Genomic DNA, 22,852 nt, shown 5'->3' with positions numbered 1-22,852 from the left:
TTTCTATAAACCTATGAAATCTTCAATGGGACATTTGCATGAGTAAGGACTTCAGGATCGAACTTATTGAGGTCTTTCCACTTTAACACCCAAACAAAAAGAAACCTTGCTTCAGTCCTAAGCTCTCATTCTGATCTCACTGACTCTGGTTAAACTGGGACCAATTCCACACAAGTCAAAGAAACTGTTATTGGTATAAAACTGTATCTAAAATCAAACCCAAGTCCATAGTTTCTAGGTATCATCAAAGGTTCCCTCTGCTAATTGTTTCAAAGCAACAGATTTGAAGCTTGACACAGCTATTACCCAGACTGAGAGCAAGATAAAAAGGAACATGTATTCCTGCTTTTCTTCTTGCTTCTAGCTTTCTTTAGTTTTTCTCTCCACTTTCCATTCCTTCAACTTTATATGTCCTACCCCTCAGGGAATGAACTGCCTGTGCTGCCAAAGTTTGTCAGCATTCCTAGACAGAACATGTTCTAATCCATTCATCACTGTGCAAAAGAGGTTTCCTGTTTTGTGAAGGTATTTTAATCCCCTTTCCAGCCCCTCACAATGTCACCTACCTATACATGTGCAAAAGTTGATGTCAAGCTAATGTAACAATAAAATAGAGTCTTTTTCTACTCATCGACTGAGAGCCATATTCTTACTTCCAATATCTCCTGAGTATGAATGACCTCCATCCAGCTCCATTTTCCTGCAGCTCCAGCACTCTATAATCAGAAAAAGGACAACCCCAGCATTAGTACAGTTTAGCATTTTGAGATATGTATTGACTTTCTTTTCTAGGTAGCCAGTGCTCATATAATTAACCTATGCCTAGGTTTCTAAGCACTGAAGCTAAGCTGGGTAGTATTAGCAGTACATCCCTCCACTGGGTTCTGAGGGGTCTGTAAGCAGTGTCTTTTTTATATTAACAATAAACATAGCATGTGGTTGCAACAGAACGGTCAGCTTATAAAGGTTTGTGCCTGCAGAATTTGCAATACACTTGCTTCAACCTTATCAGATTGGGTTCCATGGTAGAGAAAAATCTAAATACATTAACGCTTACTTTATGTGGCATTGAGTGTAAAAATGGAATGGAAAATCTGCAGTGGGAATAAGGAGATATGGATAAAACTAATAACGTTTTGGGGTTTCTATGTCTCTGAACAAAAGGAAAGACTTCAGGACAGAAATTTAGAAAAAACAAGGAAGTAGAAAATCGTCACCTCTCTCTCCTTATATAACAAATAGGAACAGGGTAATACCCCTCTAGCGGGACTCAGTGTTCTATTATTGTAAAGTCCGCCAGAACACAACCAGATCAGCAGTGTGTATGTACCTAGACTAGGCCTTGCATATTTCTATAGGTTTTGTACATTAACCATGATTATTTAGGACCCAAATGTGCCCATGTGGTATCTTCATATTATTTTTGTTGCGTGAAGAACAAAAGACCCAACTGTCAGGGGTTGGGCCCCTTGGGAAGTCACCTGATGTGCTGAGATACCACTGAGTCTACCTGTTCTGCCAGCATGGGCCCTCTTTAACCTGTCTTGCTGATACAGGCTCTTAAAACCTCCTCTAACACACACAGGCAGAGCCACAGCCAGCAGCAGATCAGCTCTGGGAAGACTCAGTTTAAGGGACTTGCTCCAGCACTCAGATGTCCAGCTCCCTTGGACCCAAAGATTCATTATGAAATATGCCCCCTCCCTCAATGTGGAGAGTGTGCACACTTCTTTACCCCCCCCCCCTTCAGAAATTACAGAAACTGGGTTTAATAATAAACAAAACATTTTATTAACTATAAAAGGCAGATTTTAAGTGGTAAAAGGGGGGGGGTGGAGGTCTTCTTTCATCGCTTAACTTCTCTTTCCTTCTGGTCTTGTTATCCTTCACTGTTTCACCTGACGCCGGAGTGACAGGGGAGCAATTTGAATGAAAGACGCTGCCAGCCGCAGACCAGACAGCTGGAGGCGAACAGGCTCATAGTGGTGAATTTAAAGTCCTGATTAGTGACCAGGTGGCATATACACCGTGCAATTGCCATGCGATCTGCTGTGACCGGGACGGAAGCGAAACAAGCCGCAGGCGGGGCTGGGGCACAGGCTGAACTGCGGGGGGCAGCGGGACCAGCGCTTCAGGACACAGCTCCGCACGTTACCACCAGAGCTGCTGCCAGCACCCCGCCCCGGGGCCCAGACACCTTGCCGCGGCTGCGGGTCGTCCCGCCCGCCCCACCTTTCCCCCGCCGCCATTGTCCTTCCTGCCGCCCCGCCCCACTGTCCCCGGCCGCCGCCGCGCCCTCGCCTCCCCAACCACCACGTCGACAAAACCATGAGAAGCACTTCCGGTTCAGGGGCGCGCTACCGGCGTAGCTACTTCCGGGTTCCCGGATCGTTCGCTCCCTTCGCCACGCCGCACAGACACCGGCTGCCGCCGTCTGCTACATCCGGGCCTCTCGCAGTGAGTTCCCCCGCTCTGCGCCCGCTGCACCTCCTCCCCGTGGCGCAGTCTAGCTCGCGGGCCCCTGCCCTTGGTCACGGTGACGGGCTGTGCGCTCGGCCTGCTCCCCCCGGCCTCCGCTGCTCCCCCCGCCGAGCGAGAGCCGCTCCCGGACCTGCTCCGACTCATTCTCCTCCTTTACCCCTTTAGCTGCTGCCCCTCCCCGCCCCACTGGGGAGATGCTGCTGCGGGGCTTGCTGGGCCCTGGTGCCGCGGCCTGGTCCGCGATCTCGGGGCTGCGAGGGCTGGTGCTGCTGCTGCTGTGCCTGCGGGGCGCTGTGCAGGCCTCCGAGATCACCTTCGAGCTGCCTGACAACGCCAAGCAGTGCTTCTACGAGGAGATCGCGCAGGGCACCAAGTGCACCCTGGAGTTCCAGGTAATAACCCGTCCCAGGGGCTCCCCCGGGCAGCGCCAAGCGGTGCTTCGATGGGGGATCGTGCAGGGCACCCTAGGGTGCCCGATACACAACCCCCTCATGCACTCTTTACATCCAGAGTCAGACACCTGGCTTGGGTCAAGACCACGTCTTGTCTTAGGCCTGAGGCACCTGTACCCACACCTCGCCAAATTAGAGGTACCCCCAGCTTAATCGTGTTTCCATGAGCAGTTTGCACAGGGGATCAGGTGCCCCCTGGAGTTTTGGGTATATGTTCTGTTTCCTCTAGCCAGTTAGAGATACTTAAAACAGCCCCCCAATACACTCTCACCAACCAGCATTGCTTCATAATTCTAGTTTAGCAATAAGTAATGCTCTTATAAAGTGATCTTATAGGGCACCAGGTGCACCTTACTATTCCAGATAAAACTGTCCTTAAATCAGCTTAATATATGCCTGTTTGCCAACACTGCCTCACCCACACAACCAGCCAACTAGTATCCCATTTCTGTGTAAAGCCAGCTGTTCTACTAAGATAACCCACACCACCCTTCACCACACACCTGTTGGGCTCACCCTCACTTTCCCTGTCTTCCCTTTCACTATGTGATTATCTGGTTTGCAGCTGATTGATATTTCTAACCCATGTGAGCTAAACAAAGCTGTCCCTGAATTTCATTGTGATTGAGTTCAAACCCTAAATCGTACTTCAGTATTAGGTTTTGAGTGATTAAATATTAACCAGTTGTGATCCTGGAATATTATTGCCCAATAAAATGTATGCAAGGCTGTGCAATTGTTATGTGGGAGGCAAAGATGTAAAAGTGCTGTGTTCTTGATCTACAGTAAAAGCATGTGTTCGTTGTAAGCTTCTTGGAAAACTTCCCAGAATTGAACCATTTTATGTATTTATGCAGACATCACCTGTGTGTATCTGTGAAACTCACATCAGCCTTGTAAAATGGGCAATTTGCCAAAATGATGTTGCTATAACAGGATATTCCTTAAAAAGAAAAGGAGTATTTGTGGCACCTTAGAGACTAACAAATTTATTTGAGCATAAGCTTTCATGAGCTACAGCTCATTTCTTTTTGCGAATACAGACTAACACGGCTGCTACTCTGAAACAGGATATTCTTTGAGCTTCTTAGGGATTGTACTACTTGGAGCCGTATTCATTTAATTGGTGAGACTGTTTGCCAGCCTAATAAGTGAATCACTGTTAACTGTACAACATTTTCATTTGTGAAAGGCACTTAACTTTCTTGTTTTATCTTGTGTTTTGAGACTTGTTGGAGAAGGTAAATTTTGCAGTTAGATTGCTACGCTTAATATACCTGACATTGGAAGAATTATGTCTTTATCCGTAGATGTGTATTTCACCATACACATACAAACTGACAAAATACTTCTGTTGATAATAGAAATTTACAGATAGGCAAAGTAAGAAAAATGCTGCTTGAGAACTTGAGTCCCACCTCAATGTGTATAAAACATGTTGTAATACATGCTGCATAAAGCACATATTTACAGCTCTGATAAAACAGCCAGCTCTAGTGTTCACAAAGTTGAAACTAAACAAAATTATGCAGCATTCACACAGCTTTAACTTTTTTTAACACATGGTCTGCTGTCATCCACATAATTTTCCAAAACGATGAAAGTTTAAATCAATAAAAATAGAAAAAACTGCTTAAAAATAAACATTGATATTATCCATCAAAATTATATATAAAAAAGCGAATTCTGCCAAGACTAAATAGAATACATCATAAATAATAATGAATTAATGCAGTTGCTTTTCAGTGTTTAACATGTGCCCGTGCTTTCTGGAGGAATTTTGCATCAGTGAATTCTGCCCCAAATATCTTTCCGCATGTTCTGCACCCATAGAAAAATCACTCTGGTGGTTTTCTATTTCTATCAGTTTTGTCTTTCAAATCTAGCATTAAAACAAGTCCTAATCATCCGATACTTAGCCAAATTAATTGTAGCTCTTTGGTAGTAATTGAGTCTCCCACTTGTAATTAAAGATTGCTAATCTAACATGCACTTTCTGAGGCTAAAAGATTTCTTTGACTACAGATATCCAAATATTTCAGTCATCTGTATTTTGTTCAGAAGAATTTTCCACAAAAACTGGGCTTCTTTCCGCTATCTGAGCTATTTTAATTTGTATGGGTAGAAGTCTGTCCTAAAACATTTTTCTTTAATTTATGTCTAAATGTAATATCTTTGGGACAAACCTTTCAAACTGATGCACCCATTTCTATCTGAATTGTGGAAGTTGGAGATAAAACCTGTTGGGGCTAATCTGTCCTCTGCAGGATTGTTGTTTTCTAGTGCTTTGTTTAATCTGTTTTAAAATTTGTGGTGTTTCTATCTTCTCCAGTCATAGGCTTTTGAACAATCTGTTATCGACATTGCTAGTCAGATGAGCTTGTTTTTATTTCAGTTAGTGTCTATGGATGTACTCAAAATGTTCATATTAAAAGGGGGTAAAATGCTTGCTCATATTTAAATTTGTACCTCATTGTTTATCCAGATGTACCTCATTGTTTTCTAAATTTGCCAAAGGCTTTCTTTTACATTGTCTATAGGTTTGTCAGTGTGATTTCAGGTGCTGTGAAAATATTTTGTTTTATATATTTTTACTTAATCACATGAGGGTTTGGGACACTTATAAGCTTTGGCTAACTTCATTCAGTGTTGGGAGAAGACACAAGCTCTGTTCGAGGGAGGCAATAGAATTCCTAAGTCTGGAGCAAAATCCCTAAATGCTACTGCAACAAAGTTTTCTATAAAGTTGTGCTGAAATCAAACCTATCTGACTTGTTTCCAGTGAAATTTAGAAACTAGGTTTACTATGAAGACTCTGTCTATAAAACCTATAAAGAATTCTTAAATGCATAGTATCTGTTTCATAAGGATACATCTTTTTTATTTAAACCTGGTATTCTTTTCTCTCACTTCCAAAACTATGCTGATAAAGGTTTGTAAAAGCAAGGGGCCATATCCAGTTCCCATTCTTATGCCACTCTGCAGCACAAAGCAGGAAGAAAGCTGGCGTAACAGGCTGTCTGTGTGTAACACCCTTCCTGTCATGTCAGAAGCAGAAGTAGCTGGGACATTGTTGCATTCTGGCAATTCCAACCTGCCGAACAGCTCCAGCCTGTTTAATACTGTAAAAAGAAAAGGAGTACTTGTGACACCTTAAAGACGAGTACTCCTTTTCTTTTTGTGAACACAGACTAACACAACTGCTACTCTGAAACCTTTAATACTGTATTGGTTTTTTCTGGACTTGAAAAGTGGGCCTAAAATACAGTAAATCTTACTGTTCTAACACAGTATTACTTTAATTTTATTGTCTCGTTGTCAGGTTCTTGTACTGTACCTATCACAGAAATATCTGAGAAACTTAAGTAAAATAACTTAATTGAAATGAAACTTTCTCTCATGTATTTGTATGAATTAATGTTTGAAGAAAACATATCAATCTTTTTTATTCTGAGTTATTCTTGTTCTGTTAGTGTGTAAAACCCAAGTTCATTGCTGTAGGCTAATATAAATTGATACTCTTGAACAACTTCACTGGTGAACTCGGTTTATTACAGCTCTCTGTGTCTTCTCTATTCTTGATTTAGTGAATTAGTTAAATTAAATTAAATAAGTCAGATCGAATGACTTGTAGAGGTGCTTAGATAACTGTAGTACTAGGAATAAGGTTCTACTCTGTTAAAGTGCCAATAATCTTTCACACTCCACAGGTGATCACTGGAGGGCATTATGATGTTGATTGTCGACTGGAAGATCCTGATGGCAATGTGTTGTACAAAGAGATGAAAAAACAATATGATAGCTTTACCTTCACTGCATCTAGGAATGGAACATACAAATTCTGCTTCAGCAATGAATTTTCTACTTTCACGCACAAAACTGTGTACTTCGACTTCCAGGTTGGAGAAGATCCACCTCTGTTTCCTAGTGAGAACAGAGTCACTGCACTTACCCAGGTAAAGGGCTGATTTAAAGTGACTTGATAGCCAAATAAAAAATGGAGCAGATGAGGCTTGGATTTTCAAAGGCGCCTAAGGGGTGTAGGTACTTATATTGCATTGAAAGCCAATAAAATTGGACATCTAACTTCCTCAGACTTCTTTGAAAATCCCAGCCCGAGTTAACTAGGGAGCTCTAACTCAAAGACTTAATGTTGTTAACAATGAACTTTTGTCTACTTAAAGTTTGGATGTAAAACTGAGCTTGTACAAACTGGAGTAGCAGTCATTAGTCACAGAAGTAGAACTAAGATTTTAGGGATTTACATCCCAGTTAGCAAAGAGCAAAGCTCCTCACAACAGGACATTGTTTAAGGAAATGATTAGGATGAGAAGATGTTGGAGGAATACTATGTCGCAGCTTCAGGAAGGAATTCAACAGCAGACATAGTTTCTAGACATTGTTCTGGAAGGAAGTGGCAGGTAGGCAAGGAGGCCTCTTCCACTATTTTTGTGCCTCTTTCTTATAGGCTGTGGGTCAAAGTAGAGTTTAATTGGACCCTGGTGTTATTGAATTTTGTACAATCAGCTGTTTTGTCAACAATGATACATGCATCTGTCTGTAGCCACAAAAGGTCCCAGTCTCAGCATGATTTGTGGAGATGAATGGGATTGCGGGAAAGAAATGTATAGTGGGTGAATGAAATGCACTTGAAAGGTTACAGAGTAAATATATCTGAATTCACAATATTTTAGTAATGGCAAGTCATCTTTTTATACCATCATGGCAAAATATTGAGATTTTATACTAAAAGCTCATCTGCTTTTCCTTGACCATACTAACTGTTTAACTAAAAATAGCTGCATATGATGAGACTAATAATTCTCTGAATTGTTTATATCACAGACAGGTATATTTTCCTAAGGAAGCTGCATTTCAGTGCTGTGACTGCACTCATGTCTGAAAGTTGAAGTGTTGGTGCTTTGAACTTTTTGAACAGTTGTTTCTAAATTCTACCTTTCTGTAGAAATATCAAGTAATTGAAAAAAAGTGAAAATAGGCTTTTACATTTCATGCCTCTTTTTAAGGAAAGTAAAACTGAATAAGATAATTAGTAAATGCCCAACTTAATATTTAGGTTAGGTATCTGTCCAATAAGTCAAAATTATGAGAAGCAAAGAAAAGTCTAGCAAAACAAATTGAAAATAAAACATGTTTCACATCTAGTTGGTTAGTATTGTTATAGATGTTTAGTTTTTTTATTTATGTACAGTAGGACAGGAACACTGCTTCCCCACAAAAAAGGCTTCAACTGTGTGAAGTTTTATTCTTAAACCTTAGGTCTTATTTCTGTTTTTGTTTTTTACATGTCTTTCTGTGAGCCTCACTTCGTTTCTCCTAAACACAAATCCATTTAAATGTGTTCAGTACATTATCCACAGACACCTTGTGTGCTGCCAACTGGCAGCAAACTCACTCCAAAATTGCTATTTAGGTGAGTGTGCTCACCATTTCAGTACTTTGGAACCAAGGATATAAACACCATCCCTTAGCTATCTTTCTACTGGCCTGAGTGGACCCAAAGATCTCTCTCTTCCAGTGCATTTCACAATTATTTGCTGTTGGTAAATGAATGTAGGAACTTGAGGACTCCTCAGTTCAATTCCAGATTTTGTAGGGCAGTTTGCTCTAGTAATTAAAGAGTTGTCTGTCGCTGTCCCCCTTCTGCTCCTATCTACCCTGCCTCTTTCTGGTTCCTGTCCTCCACCCTTCCTCTCTGTTTTTCATATTCTCTGGCTCCTGCAACTCCCTCTCCTCCTGACCCATCTAATGCTGCTGTGCTCTCTTTCTCCTCATCCCTGTGCATTCCAGTGTGGTTGCTTCGTCCATGCTGCCTGGGCACCAGCGGTGGGAGCATTGAGAACACTGGGTTCTTGTCCTGCACCATAATGTCCCTTTGCTGCTGGAAGGAGCAACTACAGGGGAAGTCCTATTCAGCGCAGGCAGACTCTTCAGAGAATTTAGGGATCTGAGCATGTATGAATTGCGATTTTTTCTAAGTGCATGGCCAACTTGGACAGATTTTCACAGGAATAGCAAAAGGCATATCCCTAACACCTAGGTGGCCCCTATCGAATTTTAAGTCCCTGCTTCAAAGGCTCGAGGGTTTCTCAACAAACCACTGAAATAATTTTTTTTTAAATATGGGCAAAACAATGTATGTTTCCCTAATCTTGTTCTCTGAAACGGCTGACCCATTTTAGCTGAAACAAAACAAAAAAAAACCTGAGGCAGACACTTGGCATAGAACATTTCAGCCTGAACGGTTAGTTTGGCCAAGTTCTAAGTAACTGAAAATGAGGCCATATAATGGGAAATGTGAGGCAACTTTAATGATATATTTGTGCGGTTGGGGGGGGAATATTTAGTATATTGGTTAATGTGGGTTAGATGTGACCGAGCTTAAAACATATTAGTTGAGAGAATAAATATACTCACATCTAAAATTACAGAAGTCCTGGCTATATATGCTCAGATACAGCACAAAGAGAGAATTCTTCCAATGCTTTTCTAACTCAGAAATTTTTTTTGTCTAGATGGAGTCTGCTTGTGTTTCAATTCATGAAGCTTTGAAGTCTGTTATCGATTATCAGACGCACTTCCGCTTGAGAGAAGCACAAGGTCGCAGCAGAGCAGAGGATCTAAACACCAGAGTAGCCTATTGGTCAATAGGGGAAGCCATCATTCTTCTAGTAGTTAGTATTGGGCAGGTATTTCTCCTCAAAAGCTTCTTCTCCGATAAAAGAACCACCACAACCCGTGTTGGATCATAACCAGTGTGAAATGATGCTTCAGATCCACTGTACACTGTGCATCTGTAAACTTACTGTTCTCCAGTTAATTGTAGATACAAAAGAACTAAAGATGGGCAACATTTTTAATACCTTTTTACCCCTTCCCATTCATTAAAAATTACAAAAAGTAGTCAAAGTTATGAAAGGGACACCTTTTTATTTGAAATATTTGGAAAAGTTGAGAACTTACTATTTTTTTATGTTTGTGTTAAGCATCCAGCAGTGATCTGTTTTTCCATTATTTGTATTCACTGATTAATCTGTGGTATGCTTTGAAAAAACCCCAAATAGTTGATATGGAAGACAGTACATGTGAAAAATTGATGATATTTTAGCTTTTCAGGCTGAAGGTATTGGATGAAAAACAAAAGCAAATGTGATGAACTGTAGTCACAAACCATTGAACTGCATTGTTTTGATTTGCTCTGAAAAATCCAATCAATATATCTTTCTTTGCTGTAAAACTGTTGCAAATTAACACTACATTATGGCACAAATATGGTTCTATAGAATGGTAAGTCTCCACCTTTCACAATTGTTAAGTTTTATATTTAAACAAGTTTGTTTAAAAAAAAAAAAAAGACAGACATTCTTCCTATATTAAAATATAATGAATTTCCTGTTTCACAATATTTTTTTTATTGAACAAATTGTAAACTGAGATTACTCAGGAAACCAATTTTCTATACTCTATTAAAATCAAAATTTCCAAGGCGCGCTTTTTTTTTAAAAAAAAAAAATGCAATAAGATAGGGAGAATCCTGTAACTTTGTCACTGAAGTTGTGTAGTCTCTGTAGTTATGTGTGCTGCTATGGCTCTTCAAAATTAGGACAACAGAGGTAAACTGGCTTGTTAGGCAGCACAGCACTGACACTGGACATGGTTGTATGCCATCTGTGAGAGGCACATACAAAGCTTTCTAGTAAATCATTATCAAGTCCAATTTGTTATTTTTACTGCATTGTATCTCCATGGTTGTGATACATTGTTGCCTTGTGCATCTAACTGCCACTTCTGGTTTGCTAGTGGTCCTGCAATGTTTCAAAAGTTTCAGGGTGTCTTTTTTTGGTAGCTTTGTAGTCCACATTGTTGTCATTCCTCATGTCTTTAAAAGATGCTGTATTGTGTACTCTGAAAAGTTTTGTTTTATTAGGATGTGGAAGTTGGCAAACGTACATAAATTGTTTGAACTAAGGTATTCAAAATAAGGTTAAAAGCTAGTACAGACTAGTCTGGAAGGACTAAGGTAATTAACCAATTCTCACGTGCACAGGAGAAACAACTAATGTAAAGACACAAGAAAATGTAGGGTTTTTCACGATTTTCCTCTTAATTCAGAAGAGGTTGTTAACTTAAACTGTTAAGCTAGCACACAGTAAAAGGACTGTAGTTCTGATTTGTTGCTAGTGTTGATCAGACATTTCCAACTCTGGAGAAACTAAAAAGTTTGTTTATATAAAAAGTCATACTTGGGCACATGACAAAAAACTCAGGGCCATCAACTTAAAACAGTTTAAAATGCAGTGGTTGTACTAAAAGGAGGTTCTAGATTTATTCTTACTGTGATTAAATCAATTACCTGTAGTCTGGGACATCCAAGAAAAATTTGAGCTAATTCCTATTTTAGGGGTCACTGAGGTTGGTAGGTGAAAAATAGGATCTTAGTTTAAGGAATCTAGTTGATATTCTCATACCTTATATTGAATTTTTTTTAAAGCACCTACAACTTCCTTTATTTAGAGGGGTAAAAACAATGCCAGTGCTGGTTACAACTTTTCAAAAATAAATTAGAGCACAGACTTTTCCTGAACACCACAAGCCTGCACCTGTATGTGCTACTCTTCCCCAATTGTGCTTGGCTGCTTTATTCTTGTGTGGCAACAAGCTGATTTTATGCAGGATTCTTACAAACTTAATTACATGCAATAATAAAGCAAATGGGTGGAGTTAGGGCAAGTGTTGCACCTTTGCCATTATAACAATTTGATGAAAATGTGATTTGATTTTGGCAGTGTCCCATTGTAATCTTCTGAAGCTTGAGCTATCACTTGTAAGTAGATCAGTTAATGAGTAGCTTTAATTGCAATGAAAACATTTGTTTTAAAGATGTGAAATAAGTTTTTTTTCCTACATCAGTTGCTTCATGTTACTGTCAAAATTGCTAAATAGTATAGGCCAAATATTGGTTTATATCGTCACAGATACACTCTCTCTCTGTTTCTTTTGTGTCTTTTTATTTTTTCCTGTTTGAATGTGTAAAGTGGAACCGTTTAGCTCAGTATACCTCCCACTGCAGAGGTCTTGTGGAATTGACTGTTAAATTGAAGTTGGGTATTCAAACCAGTCCTCCTGTATCTTGCTGCATTATGCAGCAATAGCTTAAAAAAAGCCTTTATTTTTCTGTTCTAAAAACATGGCACAAAACCACATGTTTAAACATAGCTGTATATATTTTTTAGAATAAGTGATTGAATAAAATGAATAGGATATAATAGACACATGCTAACAAATCAACAGTGGGTGAAAAAACATTTTAAGGTGTGTTACAATTAAAGCTTCATCTTTTTATATTAAGGACATGGTTCAAATAAGAGGTGTATGGTACACAGCTAAATCACCCAGTGTTTGATAAAATACAGTTTTATTATGTACTGCAAAAGACACCAGTTTTTTACTATTCTTTGGATGTTTGTTTATGGAACCTCTTCTTGTGGCCTGAAATGTCAATTCCTGTTTTAGTTTGAAAACATTCGTTAGTTTTGAATAAGACAAAAGGCAGACCCTGTGAATATTGTATGGGAAAATAAAAATTAATATATGAACATGGTCTGAATGGATTTTTATTTTGAGACTAGATGGGAAAGGAGTTTTCTCAAAGGAAAACAAATGAGATTGAGCCTTAACCTATATTTTTAGAATAAGTATTTTTTAAAGTACTTATCCATTCATTAGATGCCACTTGATTGCTCATCATCCACATTTCTTTACATTTGAGATGGGATTACTGCAAGGCACTCCATATGAGGCTATACTTTAAGGCCATTTAGAGACTTGAGTTAATGTAATAAGTTTTCCTGTTTGTTAAGCAATGCATCATAATGAGTGCACTGCACCAGTGCTTTGTAACATGCACCTATTGGATTGAGTGGAGCTTAAGGTGTAGTTTTGGCTTACAAAGAGACTGCCCTTTTTGTGATACTGCCACAAGTATGAGGTTGTTAGAGAATAGTATAGTTATCTAAATGTAATTATCTAGTTATATATTTAAACTGTACATATCAAATAGGATCTGGGAGTTATAGTGGGTCCCAAATTGAATGAGAACAATGTGATACTGTTACGAAACAGACAAGTGTCATTTTGGGAAGCTCTAACAGGAGTGTCTTATATAAGGAAATGGGAGGTAATTGTTTAGAAAATGACCCACAAAAAAAGGTGGAAAGAATTTGGCATATTTAGTCTAGAGAAGAGAAGGCTGAGGGGGGACAACAGTCTTAAAATATATAATAGGTTGTTATAAAGAGGATGGCGATCAGTTGTTCATCTTCAAGGGTAGGAAAAGAAGTAAAGGACTTAGTTTGCAGAAAGGGGGAGATTTAGGTTAGATTTTTTTTTTTAAATTAACTATAAGGATAGTTAAGCACTGGAACAGGTTACCTAGGGAGGCTGTGAATCACCATCGCTGGTGGTTTTTAAGAACCAGATAAACAAACATCTGTCAGGGATGGTCTAGGTACACGTAATCCTTACTCAGAGGAGCCATGGGGAAAAGAAGGACTAACTAGGTGACTCTTTAGGTCCCTTTCAGCCCTATGTGTCTGAGTCTAAGGCTTTGTCTACACTGGAACCTGAACGACACAAGTTTTGTTCAGGAGTGTGGGGAAAAAACAAACCCCACCCCAAACAACAAAAGTTTTACTGACAAAAAGCGCTAGTGTGAACAGAGCTCTCCTGCTGACAAAGCTGCTGCTGCTCATTGGGAGTGAAAGTTTTTTGTTGGCGGGAGAGCTCCCTCCTGCTGACAAACAGCGGCTATACTGCGTGTCTTTTAGTGGCACAGCTGTGTCGCTAAAGTTGCGTACAGTAGACATAGCCTAAGTGCCTAAGGCTGTAGGATCAGAATTTTTACAAATTTTCTTTTCTTATACAGTACGTGGAGTTCTGATTATTATACCAGACTGCTGCTGAGAAGAGTAACTGACAAGAGATAAATATTTAGTAAATGAAGCAAATCAAAAATACTTTGAAAACTACTTTATTCGGTATTTTATGTTACCATTCCCTTTGGTATGTGGACACCTTCCAGAATTGTGTTTAAAAATAAATAAAATTTATGCCCTTCCATTTCTTCCTCTTCCCCATCTATATAGTATTCTGTATTGGTTTTTATACTGTGCTCATTGCCACCATATCCCTTTAGGAGTTTGTTACATATTTTTGTCCAGCAAGTAATCAGTTGAAATGCTTTTAGGGAAAAACAAGATTCAAGAGGTGGTTTGTGGTTATTCTTTGTTCATGGAATGAATTCCGCAGACTCAACCCAGCTGTCAAGAAAGTTGTTTCCTGTATACATAAGTATTGGCTTTGAGATAGGACCAATGGAATCATCTAAGGAGAAGAGTTGGTGGTAGGGTGAGGTAGCCCTTTGGTCCCTGTCTGTTGAGGTTGTTGAAGGACCGAGACATTAAATTTAACCTGATGTTGAATAAGTGAGTCATTACAATAGTAGCATATATGAGTAATATATCTTTGGTGGTATTTGCTGCTGAAAGTGTGAAGCTGCTCTTTTCCTGCACCAGTTAGTCTTTTCAGAACCAGTGCTTCAGTTCAAGGCATTGCAGTAATCCCATCTGGAGGTAACAAATGGTATCTGTGATCAGTCAGGTGGTTGTTAGACTTCATCCCATCCTTTCCAACAAACTGATGCTATGACTCCATCAGGAATCTAAAATAGACTGCTTAGATAATTTGGAGAGAGCAGGATAGTAGCCATCTCTTCACTATTTCATTATGCCTACCAGTTAACTAGCTTTTTTTAACTAGCAGTTTACTTAGGAATGGGGGATTTGACACTAAGTGATAGCTGGCAAATTCCAGTGCAACCAGTGAAGGGTTGGCTAGGATTGGCCAGTTCAGAGTGCTCAGTAACAAGGAATGCTGAATTCCTTCTCTGAGGTGGCGCTCACTTAAGGAAGGAGGTCCTATTTATTCTTGACTCACTTTCACCATCTGGGAGGGGCTGATTTTCTTTGGTATTGAATTTCTGTTGTGTGAAAAGCTGAACTACTAAGTCCAAAGATCATTTTGGAATAACATACCACCTTACTCCAGTCGTCATGAGAAATCAAAGAAAAGGTGGCAGGAATCAGAGCTTATTTTCATTTCAAATGTCTCCCAGTATTCTGAGGAAATTAGATTTTTTGAGAATTCTCACTCTAATTTATTACAAAAGGTTTTTTCAGCCTGTCAGCTTTATCTGCCCTGCTCCAAAATAAATTGTTCTTTGTAATTCACTTTTCCTTCTCACTCAAAAAAAATCCATGCACACCCAAAACAAAACCTCTGTTTAAAAGCTGGATGATACCTAAACTCATTTCTCTTTTACAGTAGAATAAATAAAAAAAATAGCATTGGCCATAAACACTACATAAAGCACTACATAAACTTCTTACTAATAATTCTTTGAATGTACTGTTATAATAGTCAGGGATGTCTATAGTCTTGTTTTTTATTAAAGGTATTGGAGATTTTTCAGGTCATCATGGAACTTCTCTTATTTCCAAGAGTAACCTTCCTTTTCTGTATCATAGTATTCTTCACAGTGTAACCTGAACATAAGAATAGCTATACTGGGTCAAACCTATGGTTCTTCTAGCCCAGTATCCTGTCTTTCAACAGTGACTGGTGTCAGATGCTTCAGAGGGAGTGAGCAGAACAGGGCAATTTATAAAGTGATCCACCCCTGTCATCCAGTCAGAGCATCTGACAGAGGTTTAGGCACACTCAGAACATGGGGTTCCATCCCGGACCATGGATGCAACCCCATGGCTAATAGCCATTGATGAACCCATCCTCCATGAACTTGTCTAATTCTTTTTTTAACCCAGTTATACCTTTGGACTTCACAACATCCCTGGGAACAACTTCCACAGGCTGTGTGTTGTGTGAAGAAGCACTGCCTTTGTTTGTTTTAAAACCTGTTGCCTATTAATTTCATTGGGTAACCCCTGGTTTGTGTGTTGTATAAAGGGGGTAAGTAACACTTTCTTATTCACTTTCTCCACATCATTCATGATTTTATAGATCTCTCTCAGATCCTCCCCTTAATTGTCTCCTTTCCAAGTTTAACAGTCCCCGTCTTTTTAATTTCTCCTCGTATGGAAGCTGTTCTGTTGTTGCCCTTCTCTTTCCAGTTCTGGTATAACTTTTTTTTTTTTTTTTCAGTTGGGGCGGCCAGAACTGCATCCAAGATTCAAGGTGTGGGTGTACCATGAATTTATATAGTGGCGTTATGATATTTTCTGTCTTAGCTATCCCTTTCCTAATGGTTCCTAACATTGTTAGCTTTTTTACTTCTGCTGCATGTTGATCAGATGTTTTCAGAGAACTATGCATGACTCCACAGTCGTTCTTGAGTGATAACAGCTAATTTAGACCCTGCCATTTTGTATGTACAGCTAAGATTGTTTTCCATTTTGCATTACTTTGCATTTATCAACACTGAATTTAGTCTGCCATTTGGTGCCCATTCCTTTGTAACTCTTTACAGTCCGCTTTGGACTTAACCATCTTGAGTAATTTTGTATCCTCTGCAAACATTGCCACCTCACTGTTTATTCCTTTTTCTAGATCATTTATGAAAATGTTGAACAGCACCGATCCCAGTACAGATCCTTGGGAGATGCTATTTACCTCTCTCCATTCTGAAAACTGACCATTTATTCCTACCCTTTGTTTCCTATCTTTTAACCAGTTACTGATCCAAGAGAAGACCTTCCTTCTTATCCCACAACTTCTTACTTGCTTAAGAGCCTTGGTGAGGAATCTTGTTAAAGGCTTTCTGGAAGTCCAAGTACACTACATAAGAACGGCCATACTAGGTCAGACCAAAGGTCTATCTAGCCCAGTATCTTGTCTTCCGACAGTGGCCAATGCCAGGTGCCCCAGAGGGAATGAACAGAACAGGTAATCATCAAGTGATCCATCCCCTGTTGCCCATTCCCAGCTTCTGGCAAACAGAGGTTAGGGACACCATCCCTGCCCATCCTGGCTGATAGCCATTGATGGACCCTATCTTCCATGAACTTATCTGCTTCTTTATTGAATCATGTTATAGTCATGGCCTTCACAACATCACAGTACATCAGACTGTATCAATTGGATCACCCTTGTCCATATAGCTGTTGACCTCCTCAGAGAATTCTAATAGATTGGTGAGGCATGATTTCCCTTTACAAAACCATGTTGACTCTTCCCCAACAAATCGTGTGTCTGGTAATTCTGTTCTTGATGATAGTTTCAACAAATTTGCCTGATACTGAAGTTAGGCTTACTGGCCTGTAATTGCTGGGAGCATCTTTGGAATCTTTTTTTTTTTTTTTTTTTTTTTTAATAGGTGTCACATTGGCTATCCCCCATTATCTGGCACAGAATCTGATTTAAGTGATAGGTTACATACCAGAGTTAGTAGTTCTGCAATTTCATATTTGAGTTCCTTCAGAATTCTTGAGTGAATATCATCTGGTCCTAGTGACTTATTGCTGTTTAATTTATCAACTTGTTCCAAAACTCCTCCATTCACATCTCAGACTGGGACAGTTCCTCAGATGTGTCCCCTAAAAAGAATGGCTCAGCTTTGGGAATCTCCCCCTCATCCTGTGCAGTGAGGACAGATGCAAAGAATTCATTTAGTTTGTCTGCAGTGGCCTTGTCTTCCTTAAGTGCTCTTTTTGCACCTTGATTGTCCAAGGTGGCCCCACTGATTGTTTGGCAGGCTTCCTGCTTCTGTTGTAATTAAAAAATATTTGCTGTTAGTTTTTATATCTGTAGCTAGGTGCTCTTCACATTCTTTTTTGGCCTGCCTAGTTATACTTTTATACTTGACTTGCCAGAGTTTGTTCCTTTCTATTTTCCTCAGTAAGATTTGACTTCCAATTTTTAAAAGATGCCATTTTGTGTCTACCTGCCATTTTTATTCTGTTTAGCCATGGTACTATTTTTTTGGTTCTTTTTTTATTTATTCATATAGTTTGAACCTCCATTATGGTGTTTTAAAAAAATTTCCATGCAGACATTTCACTCTTGTGACTTTTCCTTTTAATTTCCCCATAACTAGCTTTCTCATTTTTGTGTCGTTCCCTTTTTGAAGTTAAATGCTACTGTGGTGTGTTTCTTTGGTATTCCCCCGCCGCCCAAAAGATGTTAAATTTAATTTAGGGCTGTTGATTAACAGCAGTTAACTCACGCGATTAACTCAAAAATATTAATCTCTATTTAAAAAATAAACGGGGATTAATCGCTGTTTTAATCACACTGTTAAACAGTAGAATACCAACTGAAATTTATTAAATATTTTGGATGTTTTTCTACATTTTCAAATGTACTCATTTCAATTACAACGAAGAATATAAAGTATACAGTGCTCACTTCATATTATTATGAATATTTGCACTGTAAAAATGATATACTATTTTTCAATTCACCTCATACAAGTACCATGCAATCTCTTTATTGTGAAAGCGCAGCTTATAAATGTAGATTTTTTTTTGTTATATAACTGCACAAAAAAACAAAACAATGTAAAACTTTAGAGCCTACAGATCCACTCAGTCCTATTTCTTGTGCAGCCAATTACATTTACAGGAGATAATGCTGCCCACTTCTTATTTACAATGTCACCAGAAAGTGAGAACAGATGTTCACATTGCACTTTTGTAGCCGGCATTGCAAGAAATTTACGTGCCAGATATGCTAAACATTCGTATCCCCTTCATGCTTTGGCTACCATTCCAGAGGATGTGCTCCATGCTGATGACACTCATTAAAAAAATGTGTTAATTAAATTTATGACTAAACTCCCTGGGGAAGAATCATGTGTCTCCTGCTCTGTGTTTTGCCCGCATTCTGCCATATATTTCATATTATAGCAGTCTCGGATGATGACCCACCATGTTGTTTGTTTTAAGAACACTTTCACTGCAGATTTGAGAAAACGCAAAGAAGGTACCAATGTGGTATTTTTTAAAGATAGCTACAGCACATGACTCAAGATTTAAGAATCTGAAGTGCCTTTCAAAATCTGAGGGCATGTCTACACTTATCTCTGGAGCAATCGATCCAGTGGGGGTCGATTTATCGCATGTAGTGAAGACGCAATAAATCTACTGCTGAGCGCTCTCCCATCAACTCCGGTATGCCACCAGAGCAAGAAGCGTAGGCGGACTCAATGGGGGAGCATCAGCAGTCAACCCCCCGCAGTGGAGACACCATAGTAAGTAGTGTCAACTTCAGCTATGCTATTTTCTTAGCTGAAGTTGCATAACTTAGATAGACTCAGCTCGCTCCCCCACAGGCCTGAGAGGGATGAGGTGTGGTACATGCTTTCAGAAGTCTTAAAAGAGCAACACTCTGATGCAAAAACTACAGAACCCAAACCACCAAAAAAAGAAAATCAACCTTCTGTTGGTGACATCTGACTCAGATGATGAAAATGAACATGCATTGGTCTGCGCTGCTTTGGATCGTTATCGAGCAGAACCCATCATCAGCATGGATGCATGTCCCCTCGAATGGTGATTGAGGCATGAAGGGACAGACAAATATTTAGCGCATCTGGCACGTAAATTTCTTGCAACACCGGCTACAACAGTGCCATGCGAACGCCTGCTCTCACTTTCAGGTGACATTTTAAACAAGATGCGGGCAGCATTATCTCCTACAAATGTAAACAAACTTTTGTCTGAGCCATTTGCTGAACAAGAAGTAGGACTGAGTGGATCTGTAGGCTCTAAAGTTTTACACTTTTATTTTTGAATGCAGTTATTTTTTGTACATAATTCTACATTTGTAAGTTCAACTTTCATGATAAAGAGATTGCACTAAGTACTTGTACTAAGTGAATTGAAAATTACTATTTTTTACAGTGCAAATATTTATAATAAACAATAGAATACCATTTATATAAATATTTTGGGATGTTTTCCACATTTTCAAACATATTGATTTCAATTACAACACAGAATACAAAGTGTACAGTGCTCACTTTATATTTATTTTTAACAGCGTGATTACTCACAATTTTTTTTATTGCTTGACAGCCCTAATTTAATTACATTATAGTCGCTATTACTGAGTAGTTCAGCTATAATTCACCTCTTGAACCAGATCCTGTGTTCCACTTCGGACTAAATCAAGAACTGCCTCTCTCCTAAAGGATTCCAGGACTAGCTGCTGTAGCTGAGGCTGGGCTGTCTAATTCACACTTGGGGAGAGGCCTCATTTCTTGGAGGATAGAATTAGGGAGGTAAACAGATGATTAGGTTGAAAACAGAACATTTGTGCTAAATAAGGTAAGTAAATAGGTCAGTAGGCTAAAAAGACCAAATGTCTGAGCCAGCTAAGATAAAAGGGAGAACATCCAGTTCACCATTTACTCACAATGGCCAAAATAAGTTAGGAATGTAGATAAGAGGTAAAGCGTAAATTGAGCATGGACAGAGCATGCTGCCCAGAGATTAGTTCCTGCAAAGTTACCATGCCCGTCCAAAAACTTGTGATGCAATATGTAGTAAAAGCTATACAACTTGCAAATACATATAAAGGAAGAGGTTTGCTGTATAACTTTGCATGTGTGATATATCCCATACCCACCACCTATGCATGAGTCTGCTCAGCTCAGTAGAGCTTTGCTGTATGCCAAATAAAGGAACCTGAGTGACTAAATGTGCAGTCTGAGTTTTTTGGATCCCAAACCGGAAAAAGTATTCTAAATAAGCTGAGTGGAAAAGATCTCAGAGGGAATCCCAGTAGTTGCTCCAAGAAGCAGTCATTCATGGTGTCTAGAAATTTTCTCTCTGCATCCTGTCCAGAGGTGACTTGTTCCCAGAAAATAATGGGGATAGTTGAAATCCCCCATTATTATTGGGTTTTCTGTTTTATGTAGCCTCTAATCTCCCTGAGCATTTCATAGTCACTATCCTCATCCAGGGCAAGTGGTCAGTAGTATGTTCCTACTTCTATTATTATTTATTATGCAAGCATGGCATTTCTATCCATGGAGAAACCATGGTACTGTTTGATTCATTTAATATTTTTACTATATTTGTTTCTATGCTTTCTTTCCCATAGAGTGCCACTCTCCCACCAGTATAAGACTATGAGCCACAAAGCTTGGTTATAGGAACACATGCCTAACAGTGAATATGGAGAAGGCTGAGGAGGTGCTGGGCTCCCTAGACCAGGCTGCTGAGCAGGTCTGCCAGTGGTTTGCACCCCTCCTGCAGGATGTCAGTGCCCAGTTACAGGCCCTGGTGGAGAAGCTGCAAGGGAAACTCCAGCTCTAACAGCCCCTGCTCACCCAACACTGTAACCACCCAACAGCCCAGAGCCCTGGCAATCCAGGGGCCTGCATTCTCAGGTCCCCCACTGTACAGTCCTGCCCACTGATACCAAGCTAGCCACAGAGGTCTGTGACTCCTGGAGCAAACAGGCATGAGTCATGTCACCTGCTAAACCCACTCCAGACCTCCTGCAGGGGCCCAGTTCTTCATTGTCCCTGTGCATAAACCCCAGTGCATAGACGTTGCCACTCCAACCCTGTGCTCACACTTGGGCCTGGTAGAAATGATGCCACAAGGCTCAGGGCAACTATGAATTGGGCCCTGAGCTCCGTTTGTGCATGTCCTGGAGACGTGAGGGGGGATAACTTCTGCCCATCCCATTCTCCCCTCTCTAACCACAGCTGAACCTGATGCCCCTATCCTATCCCTGCTGTTAGATCTCCTGTGTTCACCAGTGCTTTCACCTGTAACTACATAAATTCTTGCTTTGGGCATAAGGTTAAAAAAAAAATGAATAGGGAGAGGCAGGCACCCAAGAACACAATCCTCAAAGCTAATATGCTAAGAAGAGAACTGCCTAAATTAGCCCATGGGAGGTGCTGATGCTACAGCTGTGTCCTAAGCCCCATCCCTCTCTGAGATAAGTCCCTTGGTCTGCTAGAGATCCATCAATGGGGGAGAAATCATAGAATACCAGGGTTGGAAGGGACCTCAGGAGGTCGTCTAGTCCAACCCCCTGCTCAAAGCAGGATCAATTCCCAACAAATCATCCCAGCCAGGGCTTTGTCAAGCCTGACCTTAAAAACCTCTAAGGAAGGAGATTCCATCACCTCCCTAGGTAACGCATTCCAGTGCTTCACCACCCTCCTAGTGAAAAAGTTTTTCCTAATATCCGGCCTGGTACCCCCTGTGTAAGTACCCTAAGCACTATGCTATAGAATCATTCTTTGTCTACCCCAATCAATATTTAACTATTCAACTTGATCTGAGAGATACCACATGCCCTTTCAAATTCCTCTTCAGCTGGCAAAAGGGGTCTTGAACCAGGGGCCTCCTACATTCTAGGCAAGTACTTGAGCCACAAGATTAAAACCTCCTCTGCGGATGAGTCCTGGCTGTTCTGTGTGAAACTTCCATGAGGGATCCAATCTAGTAGCATATTCACAAGTGGCCTACTGGATTAGGTCCCTCCATATGATTTAAGGGGCTGAATGCCTCTTTCCCAGTTTGTGAATTGCTCTGGGGCTTAGCGGGAGATAGGCATCTGAACATCTAAAGTGAGGCAGCAGTATTCGTCCTCAGGCAGCAGACAGGTACTCAGCCACCTCAAGTGGGGCTGCAGAGTGCACGCCCAGAGGCAAAACCACAGGAGCTGAGTGACTTTAGGAGCCCATGGGGTTATGCCGCAGCCCAGTGGGAGTTTTGTGAGTCACAGCGGTGCCTTAAAATGGAACAAGGCCTAAATCACTTTTTGGAGCCTCCTCTGTAACTACTGCCACTGCGCCCAGAGGTTCATTGCGCCCAGTGTTCTCTCATTCGGGTAGGGCGGTGCCCAGTACCGGGCGC

General features: G+C 40.2%; 1 protein-coding gene across 1 annotated transcript; it reads left to right on the top strand.

Annotated features, from left to right (window-relative positions):
* The first annotated feature begins 1,791 nt into the window (after positions 1 to 1,791).
* On the top strand, positions 1,792 to 12,550 carry TMED7 (transmembrane p24 trafficking protein 7). The gene is made up of 4 exons (XM_037901569.2): positions 1,792 to 2,457; positions 2,647 to 2,873; positions 6,644 to 6,889; positions 9,470 to 12,550. Exons 2-4 carry the CDS (start codon positions 2,676 to 2,678, stop codon positions 9,704 to 9,706), a joined length of 681 nt encoding a protein of 226 aa, XP_037757497.1. The 5' UTR covers positions 1,792 to 2,457; positions 2,647 to 2,675; the 3' UTR covers positions 9,707 to 12,550.
* The last annotated feature ends 10,302 nt before the right edge of the window (positions 12,551 to 22,852 follow it).

The sequence above is a fragment of the Chelonia mydas genome, chromosome 5 (genome assembly GCF_015237465.2).
Source record: "Chelonia mydas isolate rCheMyd1 chromosome 5, rCheMyd1.pri.v2, whole genome shotgun sequence".
Classification (NCBI taxonomy): Eukaryota; Metazoa; Chordata; order Testudines; family Cheloniidae; genus Chelonia; species Chelonia mydas.
Note: the sequence above shows the minus strand (reverse complement) of the source record. Positions and strands in the feature narration are given on the sequence as shown.